The sequence below is a fragment of the Procambarus clarkii genome, chromosome 48 (assembly GCF_040958095.1).
Source record: "Procambarus clarkii isolate CNS0578487 chromosome 48, FALCON_Pclarkii_2.0, whole genome shotgun sequence".
NCBI classification, from domain to species: domain Eukaryota; kingdom Metazoa; phylum Arthropoda; class Malacostraca; order Decapoda; family Cambaridae; genus Procambarus; species Procambarus clarkii.
In genome coordinates this window covers 11,397,339-11,411,756 of record NC_091197.1, presented here as the reverse complement: position 1 = coordinate 11,411,756, position 14,418 = coordinate 11,397,339, and the positions used below count along the sequence as shown (strand labels likewise).

Sequence of the window (14,418 nt, the reverse complement as noted above, 5' to 3'; positions counted from 1 at the left end):
ACGTACTAAGCAATTAAACAGTAGACTTTAGTACTACTCACTTTATAGTCCCCCCAAAAAATGAAGCTAAGAAGCAAATTTCAATATTTCTAGGTCTAGTATAGTACACATATGTACTATATTAGGCCTCAGATAGCGTGTATTAGGCCGAGGAAGGTTAGGTTAGGTTAGTTTGTCTTTGTAACATCAATAGACAATCTTTTTCCGGTTTGTCCAAACTCAATAGTACCGATTTCTACTTTCTAACTGTCGGTATATGTACTATGGTCCTCCTCGTTACTATAAATACTACCAAAAAACAGGAGGACGGGCTGTATACCTGTCAAGGTTGAAATTCCCGCCCCCTAAAAATAGTTATGCAATGATGGTGTGCCGTTAGATTGGACTGAGTGGTCCAAAGATGGACCGGATGGAGTGGTCCAGAGGTGGACCGGATGAAGTGGTCCAGAACTCTATAACGGTGTACCGACACACGGATCCTCAAAGCCATCCATCCCCCTCTCACAGCGCCGTGTAAAACAAAGTCATCTTTATCAGTGTGATAAGATAAGGACGGAATATTATCTGGATGAAGGTGCGCCTTGTTGCCTGCCCTTACTGACAACCCTTCCACGGCGCTGACATTGGTGTGTCAGGCAGCTGACACTCCATCCTGGTAGTGTTGTTGGTGTGTCAGGCTGGTATACACAAGTATACCACATTTATTCCTTGTATATACCTTGTACACCACATATGTAAGATCAATCCTGGAGTATGCGGCCCCAGCATGGAGCCCGTACCTTGTCAAGCACAAGACAAAGCTGGAATACGTTCGGAGGTATGCCACTAGGCTAGTCCCAGAACTAAGAGGCATGAGTTACGAGGAAAGGCGGCGGGAAATGCACCTTACGACACTGAAAGACAGAAGAGTAGGGGGAGACGTGATCACTACCTACAAAATTCTTAGAGGAATTGACAGGATAGATAAGGATAAATTGTTTAACACGGGTGGTACGCGAACAAGGGGACACAGGTGGAAACTGAGTACCCAAATGAGCCACAGGGACGTTAGAAAGAACTTTTTCAGTGTCAAGAGTAGTTAGTAAATGGAATGCATTAGGCAGTGATGTGGTGGATTCTGACTCCATACACAGTTTCAAATGTAGATATGATAGAGCCCAGTAGGCTCAGGAATCTGTACACCAGTTGATTGACAGTTGAGAGGCGGGACCAAAGAGCCAGAGCTCAACCCCCGCAAGCACAACTAGTTGAGTACAAGTAAAGAGCGGCTAGAGGTGTGTCACCGCCGCTGCTCTAACACATGGACGCAAAAGCTACGAAAATTAACTCAATGAAGTGAACCTTACGTCACTGGAGAAGCAGGGGACACATGATCGCGACATACAAGATACACGGTAGACAGTCTTAGTGTAATGAGAGGGGCAATGAACAGTGGAGCGAAGCGGTGGATGTGGACTCTTATTGTAGCTTAAAAATATGTATGTACTGCGACTCCATATCCAGGAACAAGCTCACCGCTGGATTAAAAGATTGAAAGGCGGTGCCCATGTGCTTAAGCTCAACCCCCGCAAACACATGGCGTAGTGTAAAGACATCTTTAACGTTATTACGTTGTTTCACCGTAACAATAGCCCAAAATAACGTTATCTTGAGATCTTGAGATGATTTCGGGGCTTTAGTGTCCCCGCGGCCCGGTCCTCGACCAGGCCTCCACCCCCAGGAAGCAGCCTGTGACAGCTGACTAACACCCAAGTACCTATTTTACTGCTAGGTAACAGGGGCATAGGGTGAAAGAAACTCTGCCCATTGTTTCTCGCCGGCGCCTGGGATCGAACCCGGAATCACAGGATCACACGTCCAGTGTGCTGTCCGCTCGGCCGTAGTTACGTTCATTGCTGGATTTGTTTCGTCTTAACTTAGACTTGTTTAGGACTTAACAAGCAGTAGACTCACGACTCCAGTTAAGTAGCGGGTACAGAAGGCAGTGATTAGGGTCTACAGTGAACCCTGGCGGGAATTGTGCTTATATCAGGATAGTCTCAGTCCCTGGCTAGTTGTTCCCCCCTAATGACTGTGACATTGTAGTTCACTATAACTGTGTACCAGGTGTCGTGCAGTGCGGTCAAATAGTACACAACAATGTGCCCCCTCAACGCTGGACTCAAACAGAAAACGGGACAGTACGTCACTTTCGTGAGCCGATTTCATTTCCAATTACGTCCATTTTTTGGCCATAGCGCGCCATAAGGGCGAAAAGCGACGTTATTTTTAAGAGAACCGGTTGCTCGTTAACCGATCGTCCCAACCGCGTATGTCGTAAGTCTACGATGTACGAGCTCACGTCGCATCCCGTTCTTACGATCTGATTTAAGGGTTGACTTAAATAGAAGCGTATGGGCCTAACAGGCCGAGATATATAGCTATTCAAACCAATGATAATTAGACCATGGGAGTGCCAATATGGCCGTGTTTTTTAATTTCATTTAAAACACCGTGTTCCTAACGATAGCTCTGATACATCCAATTTGTGATACATCAATTAAGGGTCGTTTGTCTTAATGGGTGTATGGTGATATGGTAATTACAGATAACTGTGATTCTTTTGCGGGCGGGGGGGGGGGGGGGGGGGAGGTACAACAGTTCATTTTTATACGTTCGATGGAACGTTCCTTTAAGCATTGCCGTTCGTGGGGGATGGGTTGAACATGGCCGTTCGTGTATACAGTGTTCAACAGAACATACACAGTTTCGTCTGCCCTACGTTGCGTGTATATATATAGAGAGAGTTGTTACAGTACAGAGTAAAGCTGTTGAACACTCGACAACATTATGTGATTGAAGTGCCTTCTTCTTGAACCGCAGTGCTGGTGGGTACCTTCCACCCCCCCCCTCTCTCTCTCTCTCTCTCTCTCTCTCTCTCTCTCTCTCTCTCTCTCTCTCTCTCTCTCTCTCTCTCTCTCTCTCTCTCTCTCTCTCTCTCTCTCTCTCTCAATCTCAGAGCCATGCAATGTTTATAAATGCACCATCTACAATATATATATATATATATATATATATATATATATATATATATATATATATATATATATATATATATATATATATATATATATGATTTATACACACACACACACACCCACACACCCACACACCCACCCACCCACACACACACACACACACACACACACCCACACACACACACACCCACACACACACACACACACACACACACACACACACACACACACACACACACACACACACACACATATATATATCCGTTCATATCCTGTATGACTGAACATAATTTAATGAACCCTATTAAGCAAAGTTGTACCTTAATGTTTGGCAATAAAGATGTTAATAACACTAACAATACTAACAACAACAATACCAATAACAATACTAATAAAGATATGTTCGTCTTCAGAGTCGGCCGAGAGACTGGGCTTCGGGTACCAGGTCTTGCCCCCGACGGAGACGGTGACGGTCATAGGGGCGAAACTCCTGCTGCCCTGCCAACCCGCCACCACCACTACGGCACCCGCACCCAACGTCACCTGGATTAATAAAGGACGTCTAGTTAACGAACCGCGTCGTTACGTCCTCCCAAATGGCACCTTAGTCATCCACCAGGTACGTCGTTACGTTCCTTATCCATAAAACGCAATGTAAATTGATTTGATGGGTTGCTTGCCCGGGGTTATTCATGCCCGTGCTTTACACAGCACTAACTGGCTATGATGAGTTACAGGTCTGTTTCTTCAGTGTTGTTAATGCCTCATGCATGAGTAAGACTCAACAGTTGGTGCACTGTATCTCATTATGAGGAGGGTTGTGAGGAAAGGCAGTGAGGAATGAGTATTAGGGGGATAGGCAGAGAAATGAGTATTAGGGTCGATAGGCAGTGAGGAATGAGTATTTGGGGGATAGGCAGAGAAATGAGCATTAGGAGATAGGCAGTGAGGAATGAGTATTAGGGTCGATAGGCAGAGACGAATGATTATTATGAGGATAGTCAGGAAGGAGTATTATTAGGATAGGCAGAAAAGGAATAGTATTGTGAGGATAGGCAGAAAAGGAATAGTATTGTGAGGATAGGCAGTATTAGAAGAATGAATATTAGGAAGATAAGGAATGAGTGTTCGAGGATAGGCAGTGATTAATGAGTATTATGAGGAAGGGAAATGAGGGGACAGTCCCGGTATATGGAGAGAAAGGGGGGGGGTTAGATACAGCCGGTGGGAGTGGCGTCCCTGTGCCTTGGCGAAGAGAATATCAGGCACTCTTAACGCACCGTGTACCTTCAGGTGATGATCGAGGACCGGGGCTTGTACCAGTGCGTCCTTCGTCGTGGGTCCCTGGCCGCCATCTCCTCCCCTCTCACCCTCTCCCTAGCAGGTGAGTGTTTCCGTGTAATTAAAAACGTCCAGGTATAAACACTGTTTGTGCATCTGTTGAGGCCTGAGTTATACCTATGAACAGGTGGGATTCCCTGAGGAACAGGTGGGACATGTGTGAGGTCTCCCTGATAGGTAGGACAGGTTGAAGTCTCCCTGATAGGTAGGACATGTGTGAAGTTTCCCTGACAGATAGGACAGGTTGAAGTCTCCCTGACAGGTAGGACAGGTTGATGTCTACCTGACAGGCAGGACAGGTTGAAGTCTCCCTGACAGATAGGACAGGTTGAAGTCTCCCTGACAGATAGGACAGGTTGAAGTCTCCCTGACAGATAGGACAGGTTGAAGTCTCCCTGACAGGTAGGACAGGTTGAAGTCTCCCTGACAGATAGGACAGGTTGAAGTCTCCCTGACAGATAGGACAGGTTGAAGTCTCCCTGACAGGTAGGACAGGTTGAAGTCTCCCTGACAGATAGGACAGGTTGAAGTCTCCCTGACAGATAGGACAGGTTGAAGTCTCCCTGACAGGTAGGACAGGTTGAAGTCTCCCTGACAGATAGGACAGGTTGAAGTCTCCCTGACAGATAGGACAGGTTGAAGTCTCCCTGACAGATAGGACAGGTTGAAGTCTCCCTGACAGATAGGACAGGTTGAAGTCTCCCTGATAGGTAGGACATGTGTGAAGTTTCCCTGACAGATAGGACAGGTTGACGTCTACCTGACAGGTAGGACAGGTTGACGTCTACCTGACAGGTAGGACAGGTTGACATCTACGTCCCACTGACAGATCCCATTGCTCCGGTAGTTTACACAGGACACAGCAACTCGCCCTGTACCGCTCAGCCAAGAGTTGCGTGAGTGCGTGAGTGCGCTCAGGAAGCAGGGGCCAGATTCACGAAAACACTTACGCAAGCACTTACGAACGTGTACATCTTTTCTCAATATTTGGCGGCTTTGATTACAATTATTAAACAGTTAATGAGCTCCGAAGCACCAGGAGGCTGTTTATAACAATAACAACAGTTGATTGGCAAGTTTTCATGCTTGTAAATTGATTAATAAAGGTAAACAAAGCCGTCAAAGATTGAGGAAAGATGTACACGTTCGTAAGTACTTGCGTAACTGCTTCGTGAATCTGGCCCCTGGTATATTAGAGAGAGAAGAGAGAGGAGCCGAGTGACACAAATGATGGTCTAAGGTTCGGGGCTCATCCCCCCCACATCTCTCTGGTACATCTGCAATTATCTTGTTTGTTGGGTTAAATGATTGTAATGTTTGATGCCAGGTTGCAACGGCTGTTACCACTTAGACAAATACGATAATTATCTGCGTTTTACACTGGCAGAAGCTAGATACAGCGGCGGTGTGGCTTTTGGTACAGTCCGTGTTCGATCCTCGATGGTTCCAAGGGGTTAGAGATTATTCCTTCCCAGTGTCCTCTCCCTGCTCCTAATTCTCATATCCCTATGTGGCCCAAAGGTGCCAAAGTAGTGCCATGTGGCCCAAAGGTGCCAAAGTAGTGCCATGTGGCCCAAAGGTGCCACATACGTCAACACGTTCTGATGGGTGTAGTTTTGAAACCTCTCCTACTTTTATTATGTGTGTTCCCATGGTGTTTCATAGACGGTTTAATCTCTGCCGAAGACGGCAGAGATTACTGTGTAATTACTGTTTTACTGTGTAATTTGTTACACACAGAGATCACACTAACGTGATGCATCAAATGAACAAATCCACAAGGGCGATTACCCTGTCGTAGCTCAGTCGATTAAGGCAGTGTCTGGGATGCTCCCGGACGCAGGTTCGAATCCTCGTCACGGCCCTTGTGGATTTGTGTAATTTGTTGGTTTTTCTCTCTTGATTTTTCTGTATACGAAAAAATGGCAGTATTTTGTTTGTTTTCTCTATCTCAGTGATTATTTGTTAGATTTAAATGATAAGGATAGTTTTATGTATGCGAATGTGTGGAAGATTGTGGGATTTTAATGAAATATTATTTTAATAAAAATACTCAAGAAAGGGGGTATTTTCAGTCACTTTGGATCATCAGATAATCCAACTTAGTACTCAGGTAAATGTAGTGTCATTACCATGGATATTGTGCAGTGCATCTTGAAGGTAGATAATATCAGGGGTAAGTTTTTTTTATACTTAACTTAGTTATCTTTATCTATCTATATGATTAACCACTGCAACTACTACTTACTGCAGTTGTCATCAATTAATCAGTAAGGGACATTGGAGTGCATATTGGAGGATCACCCTAAAATCGTCTTATACACGGAGAGGGGGTTCTACGTCACCTTTATTTGGGGAAACGGCTCCTATCTAACTTATTTTTTCTGAATATACACACCCTGTCGAGCCGCCGTGACTCCCCAACACTCTCCTTGTTTTGAGATGATCTCCTAATTCCCCTTCATGATATTACTGTCCGCTCTCAACCACTCTACAACCGTTTCTCTCTCTTTTTTCCTAGAAATCCTCACTAGGACAAGAGCAAAACCAAGTTGTCTACACACTTCTATTACATGAAAATACATAGAGATAAAAAAAATAGGATTTTAGGAAAAAAATAGGATATAGGAAAAAAAATATATCATAGGATTCTACAAACCAGCAACCCATTTATATAATATTAGTTCTTCACCAAAGCCCAGTAGTTCTAGGCTACTGCTCAGTTCTCGGCTCACAGCCTCTGGCCCCCCTCACTGTACGTGGCTGGGTAACTTGCACATAAAAATATCTGCAACAAAGAATATAATAACCATCTCACTCATGTCATGTGCATTCAAGCACTCCCTCAAACATCATGGTGTTCATATAATTCTCTGTTCTGCTTCCTCAGGCTCTCCACTAAGAACATGTCTTTAGGTCCTCAAGTATCAGGTAGGTACGCCTGTAGTCTCTTCAATATTTGCTGCTACTTGAAGGTCCACTCAAAGCCTGTGAAGTTCCTCTATGCGGCTTCACCAGAGAAACGTATAGCTCCACTACACTCGAAGTTCCACTCTATACTTGAAGTTCTACTCCATATAATCTTCACCAGTCACGAAGCTCCTTCACGAAATTCTCCCCACACAAACCTGTAATTCCAGTTCCATACCATAATAACGTGCTTTCTTAATAGAATATAAACAACATATATTTACACATATATTCCTCCTTCCAACGTTCCCTTCTGCACGTCGGCCCTGCCGTGGTGGGTACTCCCCCATTTTTGGACGAGTCCACACTGAATTTCTCCTCTGACGGGGCGTCCTGGGGTTCCGTCCCCTCAGTCCTTCATTGACCTCTGGCGAGTGAGTTTGTCGCTCTTGGCCCCATCATGTCCAATCGTCTCAATCTCGGTATATACTCTCACTATCTTCATAAAATCAGTAATCTATATCCACTAACGTTCTCAACGATCGCTGGGCACACGATCAAGCAATCATTCATATAATTAAGTGCGTTTACCACAGAGAGGATGAGACAATGACACTTGGCACTCCAAAATGGCGCTACTCTTAGTCGTCCACCAATTCTCTTGAACTGTCTCTAAATGCTTCTCACAGTCCCGACTTGAGTATACAATGTCGTCAGCCAGGCTCCACACTGGAAAACCTGCTCAATTTCATCCTCTCAAAAGGATATCAACTATCGGATATTGACCACCAACTAGTGATCGTGGCTGAAGTACTACTTCAGACCGCCCCTAATATCGTTCAAGATCACAGAGAAATGATGTTCGCCGTCCTCGGCAGCTTCCTCACACTTAGTACAAGTAGCCTTTACTCAAACACTTAACCGAGAACTATAATCTTCTTTCTTCCCAGGAGGGCCCCGACATACGTCTATACTCGACGACTTTCGCAACTCAAGTGACCCTTTATGACCTCCATAATGTCGACATCTTACTTTGTTTCCACAAGATGCTTGCCCTCTCTTCAGTCATACTTTACTGACGTTTGCTTAATTACTTCCTTCTCCTGACTCCTTCCTCCTGCCACGTGGGTAGAATAACTCTCACAAGGTAGACTAACCTCATGAGGCTACCTGGGGTTCATAACAATAGTTAAATACATTAAGTCACGAGCATTCTCTCTCTCTCTCTCTCTTACACACATAAGAATACCAGCATCCGGCGGGCCTAACACACACATCCTCGAGTAATATCATATTTCAGGCCCACTTCGACGTGTTTACAAGGCCTGCGCGCATGTTATGTAATCTAAAATCTTCAAGACTAACTGCATTGATTAACGTTCGTCAGTTCTACCCAAGCTGAGGCACAGTATCAACCACACCCTTACAGACACAGTATACATACACCAACACAACATACACCAACCACACCTGCTAACGACGCAATGCCAGCCAGTAATGCCCCCATCCTAATGTCCGGTCTTCAGCCTGTCACATGAGCCTGACAAGAGGACCCCGCTCCCACCACACCTCATCACTTGCCCCTACAACAGTGGCCTTCAGAAGCACTGATGAGGAGCTGCTCACAACTCAGTGTTGCGAGTGAGCTGCTCATGCCTGGCAGGGTCGAATGGAGGGAGGAGTCCGTTATGCAGTTAATGCAAGCCATGCTAAGCTAGTGTACCTGTTGCGTTTCTAGAGTTTCAAAAGGACAGCGAGGGGAGGGAGAGATATAAGATTGAAATGAAGCGGCCTAAAGATATAAAAGCAAACATATTGAAAATATTTATGGCATTAGAGGTTATTGAAGGCCTGAAGGTAAAACTTGACAGGAGTACACAAACTCCGCGTTGGAACCTTGAACCAAGTAGAAGAATTGAAGGAAATATATTACAAAAGGGAGGCAAGTGTGAATAGGTTACAGAACAGAATAAAAATGGTGCAAGAGGAAGGGAAGGCAACAAAGAATGTAAGATAACAGAGTAGAGAATTAGACAAATAGAGAATGTAACCGAGATTTGGGGAGTAAGACCAGGCAAAACCTTTGCTGAAGCAACAAAGGGTTCAGAAGGAGAGATAAGATAATTAGGGAAATAGTGTTTGAAGCTGAAAAACGAGCCAAGTCACGAAATGTACAAGACAGGATTTGGAAAGGGAGAGATTACTGGTAATAAGCAACCTATAACACCCTGAGGGGAACACAGGGAAATAAGAAGGGTGAGAGAACAAATGAAATAACATAAATTCTGCACAGGGCGGAGATGCAACAAGGGAACTGCAGCATTCCTGCTGGCTAGGTAAGTTTAAGAGAGGAAGAAATAGACCAGTGAAAGTTATTTTAATAAACAGTATCCCAGTTAAATATATACAGGCAGAGAAAAGATATTTGAGAAAGGAGGAAGAATACCATACAGTGTTTAATAGACAGGACATGCCTAAGGAGAGAATGGAGGCAGCAAAGAAACTCATAAAACAAAAGCAAATGAGAAACGCAAGACATGTAAGGTCAGAAAATGGCACAAACAGGCAGCTACACAATAAAGGGAAGACAGCTACAGGAATAAAAGAGAAAGAGAGAGAGAGAGAAAGATCTTGGAGTGGATATAATTCCGACACACCTGAGGCACACATAAACAGGATAACATCAGCAGCATATGGGATGTTGGCAGATATAAAAACATCGTTAAGAAACCTGAATGAGGACTCCTTCAAGGCAATGCACACAACATTTGTTAGACCAACTCTGGATTACGCAGCACCGACGTGGAATCCGCACCTTTCGAAGCTCAAAGTCAAAATTGAAGCAAGACTAATGGAACACAATCTTACAACCCTAGAGAACACAATGAACAGAGAGGGATATGATCACGACATACAAGATACGGAGGTGAATAAATCAGGTGGACAAGGATACTCTTTTTTTCAGAGTGAACGAAAGTAGGACACAGGAGACTGGAAACGCAAATAAGGCCAAGGGACTTCAGGTAGCACTCGTCCCCTTCACGGGTAGTTAACAAGTAGTGGAAACCACCTCCATCCACAACTTCGAAACCCGATTCGACAAAGAATTTGAAAGTCGATAGCTAAACTGAATCGCAACAGGTACGAGGCTATATAGTAGGTAGCGAGCTAAACCTCCCTCCTCCCCCTCCCGCTGAGGCTGACAGCTAGGTAAGTGCTGATAGGTCAGCTGTATCGTATACCTGTCACTGTCATCCACAGTGGAGCACTGTCATCATCCGGGCTCCACCTCGTCATTTGTACTCTTAGCAATCTGTTATTGAGCCGAGTCTTGCCTCGTAAACCATGGTAATTAGGCACCGGAAGGAAGCGTTCTCAGCGGCGCTTCCTGAGTGGTAAAGTGGGAGTTAGACCTGTCTCCTGATGGGTGCTAGGGGGGGGGGGCCTAGGTGCACTCCGTCTGTCTGTCTGTATGACTGACTGACTGACTGACTGACTGACTGACTGACTGACTGACTGACTGACTGACTGACTGACTGACTGACTGACTGACTGACTGACTGTCTGACTGTCTGACTGACTGACTGACTGACTGACTGACTGACTGACTGTCTGACTGTCTGACTGACTGACTGACTGACTGACTGACTGACTGACTGACTGACTGACTGTCTGTCTGTCTCTCTCTCTCTCTCTCTCTCTCTCTCTCTCTCTCTCTCTCTCTCTCTCTCTCTCTCTCTCTCTCTCTCTCTCTCTCTCTCTCTCTCTCTCTCCCCCCCCTCTACTGGAAAGTCATCATTTCTTTACAAAACATTAACATTACAAAAACAAAACAAATAATAATATTCGTAATAACACATGCCTTTACGATCCATCAAGAGGCTCTCAGAACCCACTGAAGATCGTTCGTAGTTCACCCTACGAACGATCTTCAATTGGGTAAAAAAAAAAAAACAACGAATTGGGTAAAAAAAAAAACAACGAATTGGGTAAAAAAAAAACAACGAATTGGGTAAAAAAAAAACAACGAATTGGGTAAAAAAAAAAAACGAATTGGGTAAAAAAAAAACAACGAATTGGGTAAAAAAAAACAACGAATTGGGTAAAAAAAAAAAACGAATTGGGTAAAAAAAAAACAACGAATTGGGTAAAAAAAAACAACGAATTGGGTAAAAAAAAAAAACGAATTGGGTAAAAAAAAAAAAACGAATTGGGTAAAAAAAAAACAACGAATTGGGTAAAAAAAAACAACGAATTGGGTAAAAAAAAAATATATATAAAAGTGTGCTAATGGGCGAACTACCGCGCGGTTCTTCAGTGGCCAACAATGTATTGCTTTTTCTAAATTAGATGCTTTTCCTAATTTCCAATTAGATTTAGATCTGAATTGTCCTTGATCGAGTTTCGGGATTCGCATCTGATTGTCTCTGCTCTCTGTTACGCCTGAATTTATTTATTTATTTATTTATTTATTTATTTTTTATTTTTTTTTATTTGTGTTCTTTTAAAGGGGGTTGGACGTGAGTCACTGCCCATTTTAGTGTGGGGGGGGTAGGGGGGTTTGATGGCTATAGTTAGGATTAGAGGAGGATTGGTAGACGAACCTTCTGTGTTTGGATTGGATCATGACACTTTTTTGAGGGGCAGTTGGAGGATTGGGTGATGTTTTTTTTGTGTGTATGTGAGGCTTTGGTTAAGGCTCTTCTGACGATGTGAGGATTGGCTGATGCGAGGATTGGTTGATGCGAGGATTAGCTGATGCCAGGATTAGCTGATGCGGGGATTGGCTGATGCGAGGATTGGAGGGTGAGGCGAGGATTGGGCTCGACCGTGATGGCCACATCGTCAAACCAGTGACCAAGAAATGTGCTCATTACCCTTGTGCAGTAAGCCTAGTGAAGCGGCCCCAAGAAATGTCCTTCATGGCAAGAGGTTAATTTGATATATGTGACTATTGTACAACAGATACATATATATATAACATATCCCACACACCAGAATATACCAGAGAACCATAATGTTTATATAGTGACCTTAGCGGGGGACAGGACATTTGGATGAAACATCGCCACTTCGCAATGGCCGATGGCTTCAGCGATGCCAGTTCGGGTTCAGTACAGAGGAGCGCCTTGCGGCCAGGGCCCTCGGCGGGCGTACAACGGTCCTGTGATCGTGGGTCACACGACCTCTTACTAGATCGAGTATAATTGGAAGGGTCGTGCGGGGTGTTGATTGTCAACAGGCTTGACCTGGTGACCCGAGTCATGTTGGTGGTGGGAGTGACCTCAGTGCAAGGGTGGTACTCTATGGGACCTCAATGGGCGGGTCCTCGTCACAGGACAAGGGTGGCATTCTATCATTTGGGTGATAGAATGCCAAGGGTGGGATTTTTCATCATTTGGTGAGGACCCGCCTGGTGTTAGAGCATTAAGCTGTATCTGGGCTCAAGCCACTTGAATTGGGTGGCAGTATTTACGAGTGTTTTATGTAAACACAGCTGGGGGGGGGGGGGTTAACAACGTTTAGTTAGTTACAGAACTTATTAATAGAAGGGTGCTTACGTTAGCGCCTGGTGGCGGGGGGGGGGGGAATATCGTATTTGTGGGACAATGGAGGCATCTTAACTGGCCTAACCGCGTGGTTCACTACTGAACAGTCCTGTCTTAACACTTCCTGTAGACACTTTGAAGCTGTGTCTGTAACTAGTTTACAGACACTAGTTTACAGAATATAGGTTAGTATTCTTATATATTAAACTTCTGTGTAAGGTTGGGTATAGGTTAGGTGATTAGGTTCAGTTGGCGATTTGAAGTACGTGGGTGAAGCATTTACAGCGTTGTGATTCGAACAGAGGTCGTCAGCGAAGCACTGTTCGAGAAATGATCGAACGTTAGTTGTGAGTCGTGCGTTAACCGTTTTTTCATTCATAAACAAGGCGGTTTGGCGGGTGGATTGACGAGTATTTGGCCTTTGTTGATGAGGACGGACTACCTTGGCAGGTCAGCTCTACTCGACTTGTATGGGAAGCACACATAGTAGTCCGCTTCCAGCCCTTGGGCCAGATTTACGAAGCAGTTACGCAAGTACTTACGAACGTGTACATCTTTTCTTAATCTTTGACGGCTTTGTTTACATTTATTAAACAGTTTACAAGCATGAAAACTTGCCAATCAACTGTTGTTATTGTTATAAACAGCCTCCTGGTGCTTCGGAGCTCATTAACTGTTTAATAATTGTAAACAAAGCCGCCAAATATTGAGAAAAGATGTAAAGGTTCGTAAGTGCTGGCGTAACTGTTTCGTGAATCTGGCCCCTTGTCTCTGGAATTAGGCAATCAGCTATTTGGCGGCTTCTTTAGGCTTACTGGTTCGCTAGAGACTCATGTGGACTAGAGGCTCATGTGGACTAGAGGCTCATATGGACTAGAGGTCATGTAGTGGACTCGTGACATCATGGCTCCGTCACCGATCCCGAGTCGACTGTTATGGGTGACCTGACCTCTAATCTCCTCTCTACAGGCCGGAACAGAATGCTTCGGTAGCTTCGGTAGCTTCGGTTTGGCCGCTTGCCTGGTTCTTGCTTCTGCAATGAAAATGTTGCTCTCCCCGTATCACTGTACTGACACTGTATTGCATCATAATGCTAGTCGTTTAATGTGCCCCTCATTGTAGACACAAACTAGGGGTTTCTGCACAGTAATAAGAGAGAGTTCGTGCATTCGCTTTGTGGGCGCTTTGAGTCCATTTCGCCGAGTTTAGCGCACACGCAGAAGGTCATTGAAGTCACCAATAGGAACCGAGAGACCACTCTTTCGCATCCTTTCTTTTTCTATCGTGGCAATTGGAGTGTCTGAACCATTTGAGAAGGGGAACCACCAGGCCCTTTTGAGTACGTTCCATAATTGCAATAAGTATTATAGTTTTTCTAGGGATGGATTTACATAAGCAGATCAAATTTTCCTGAGCTTTCAGAGTGCATGCTATTCTAAGCACACACGTCGTCTTCAACTCGGTGCGGTGAAGAACGAATAAATCTTTTGTAATGTTGCAAGCAGTCTATCTCAATGTTGATTGTGTTGCAAGCACTCGAAATGCAATATGTTGTGTTCACGTGAAGCCACTAGAGGTTGCAGTCCCTGGCTTCTGCGTCT

At 44.5% G+C, this 14,418-nt stretch overlaps 1 protein-coding gene across 4 annotated transcripts in view; it reads left to right on the top strand.

The window, feature by feature from the left end:
* The window catches only part of LOC123764777 (protogenin), a 250,529-nt gene that overhangs the window by 199,467 nt on the left and 36,644 nt on the right, over nt 1-14,418 (top strand). For all 4 annotated transcript variants that reach the window (XM_069302607.1, XM_069302610.1, XM_069302608.1 and 1 more), the window contains exons 3-4: nt 3,431-3,636; nt 4,311-4,401. In XM_069302607.1, the coding sequence (XP_069158708.1) occupies nt 3,431-3,636; nt 4,311-4,401 (297 nt within the window). The remainder of the gene's footprint in view (nt 1-3,430; nt 3,637-4,310; nt 4,402-14,418) is intronic.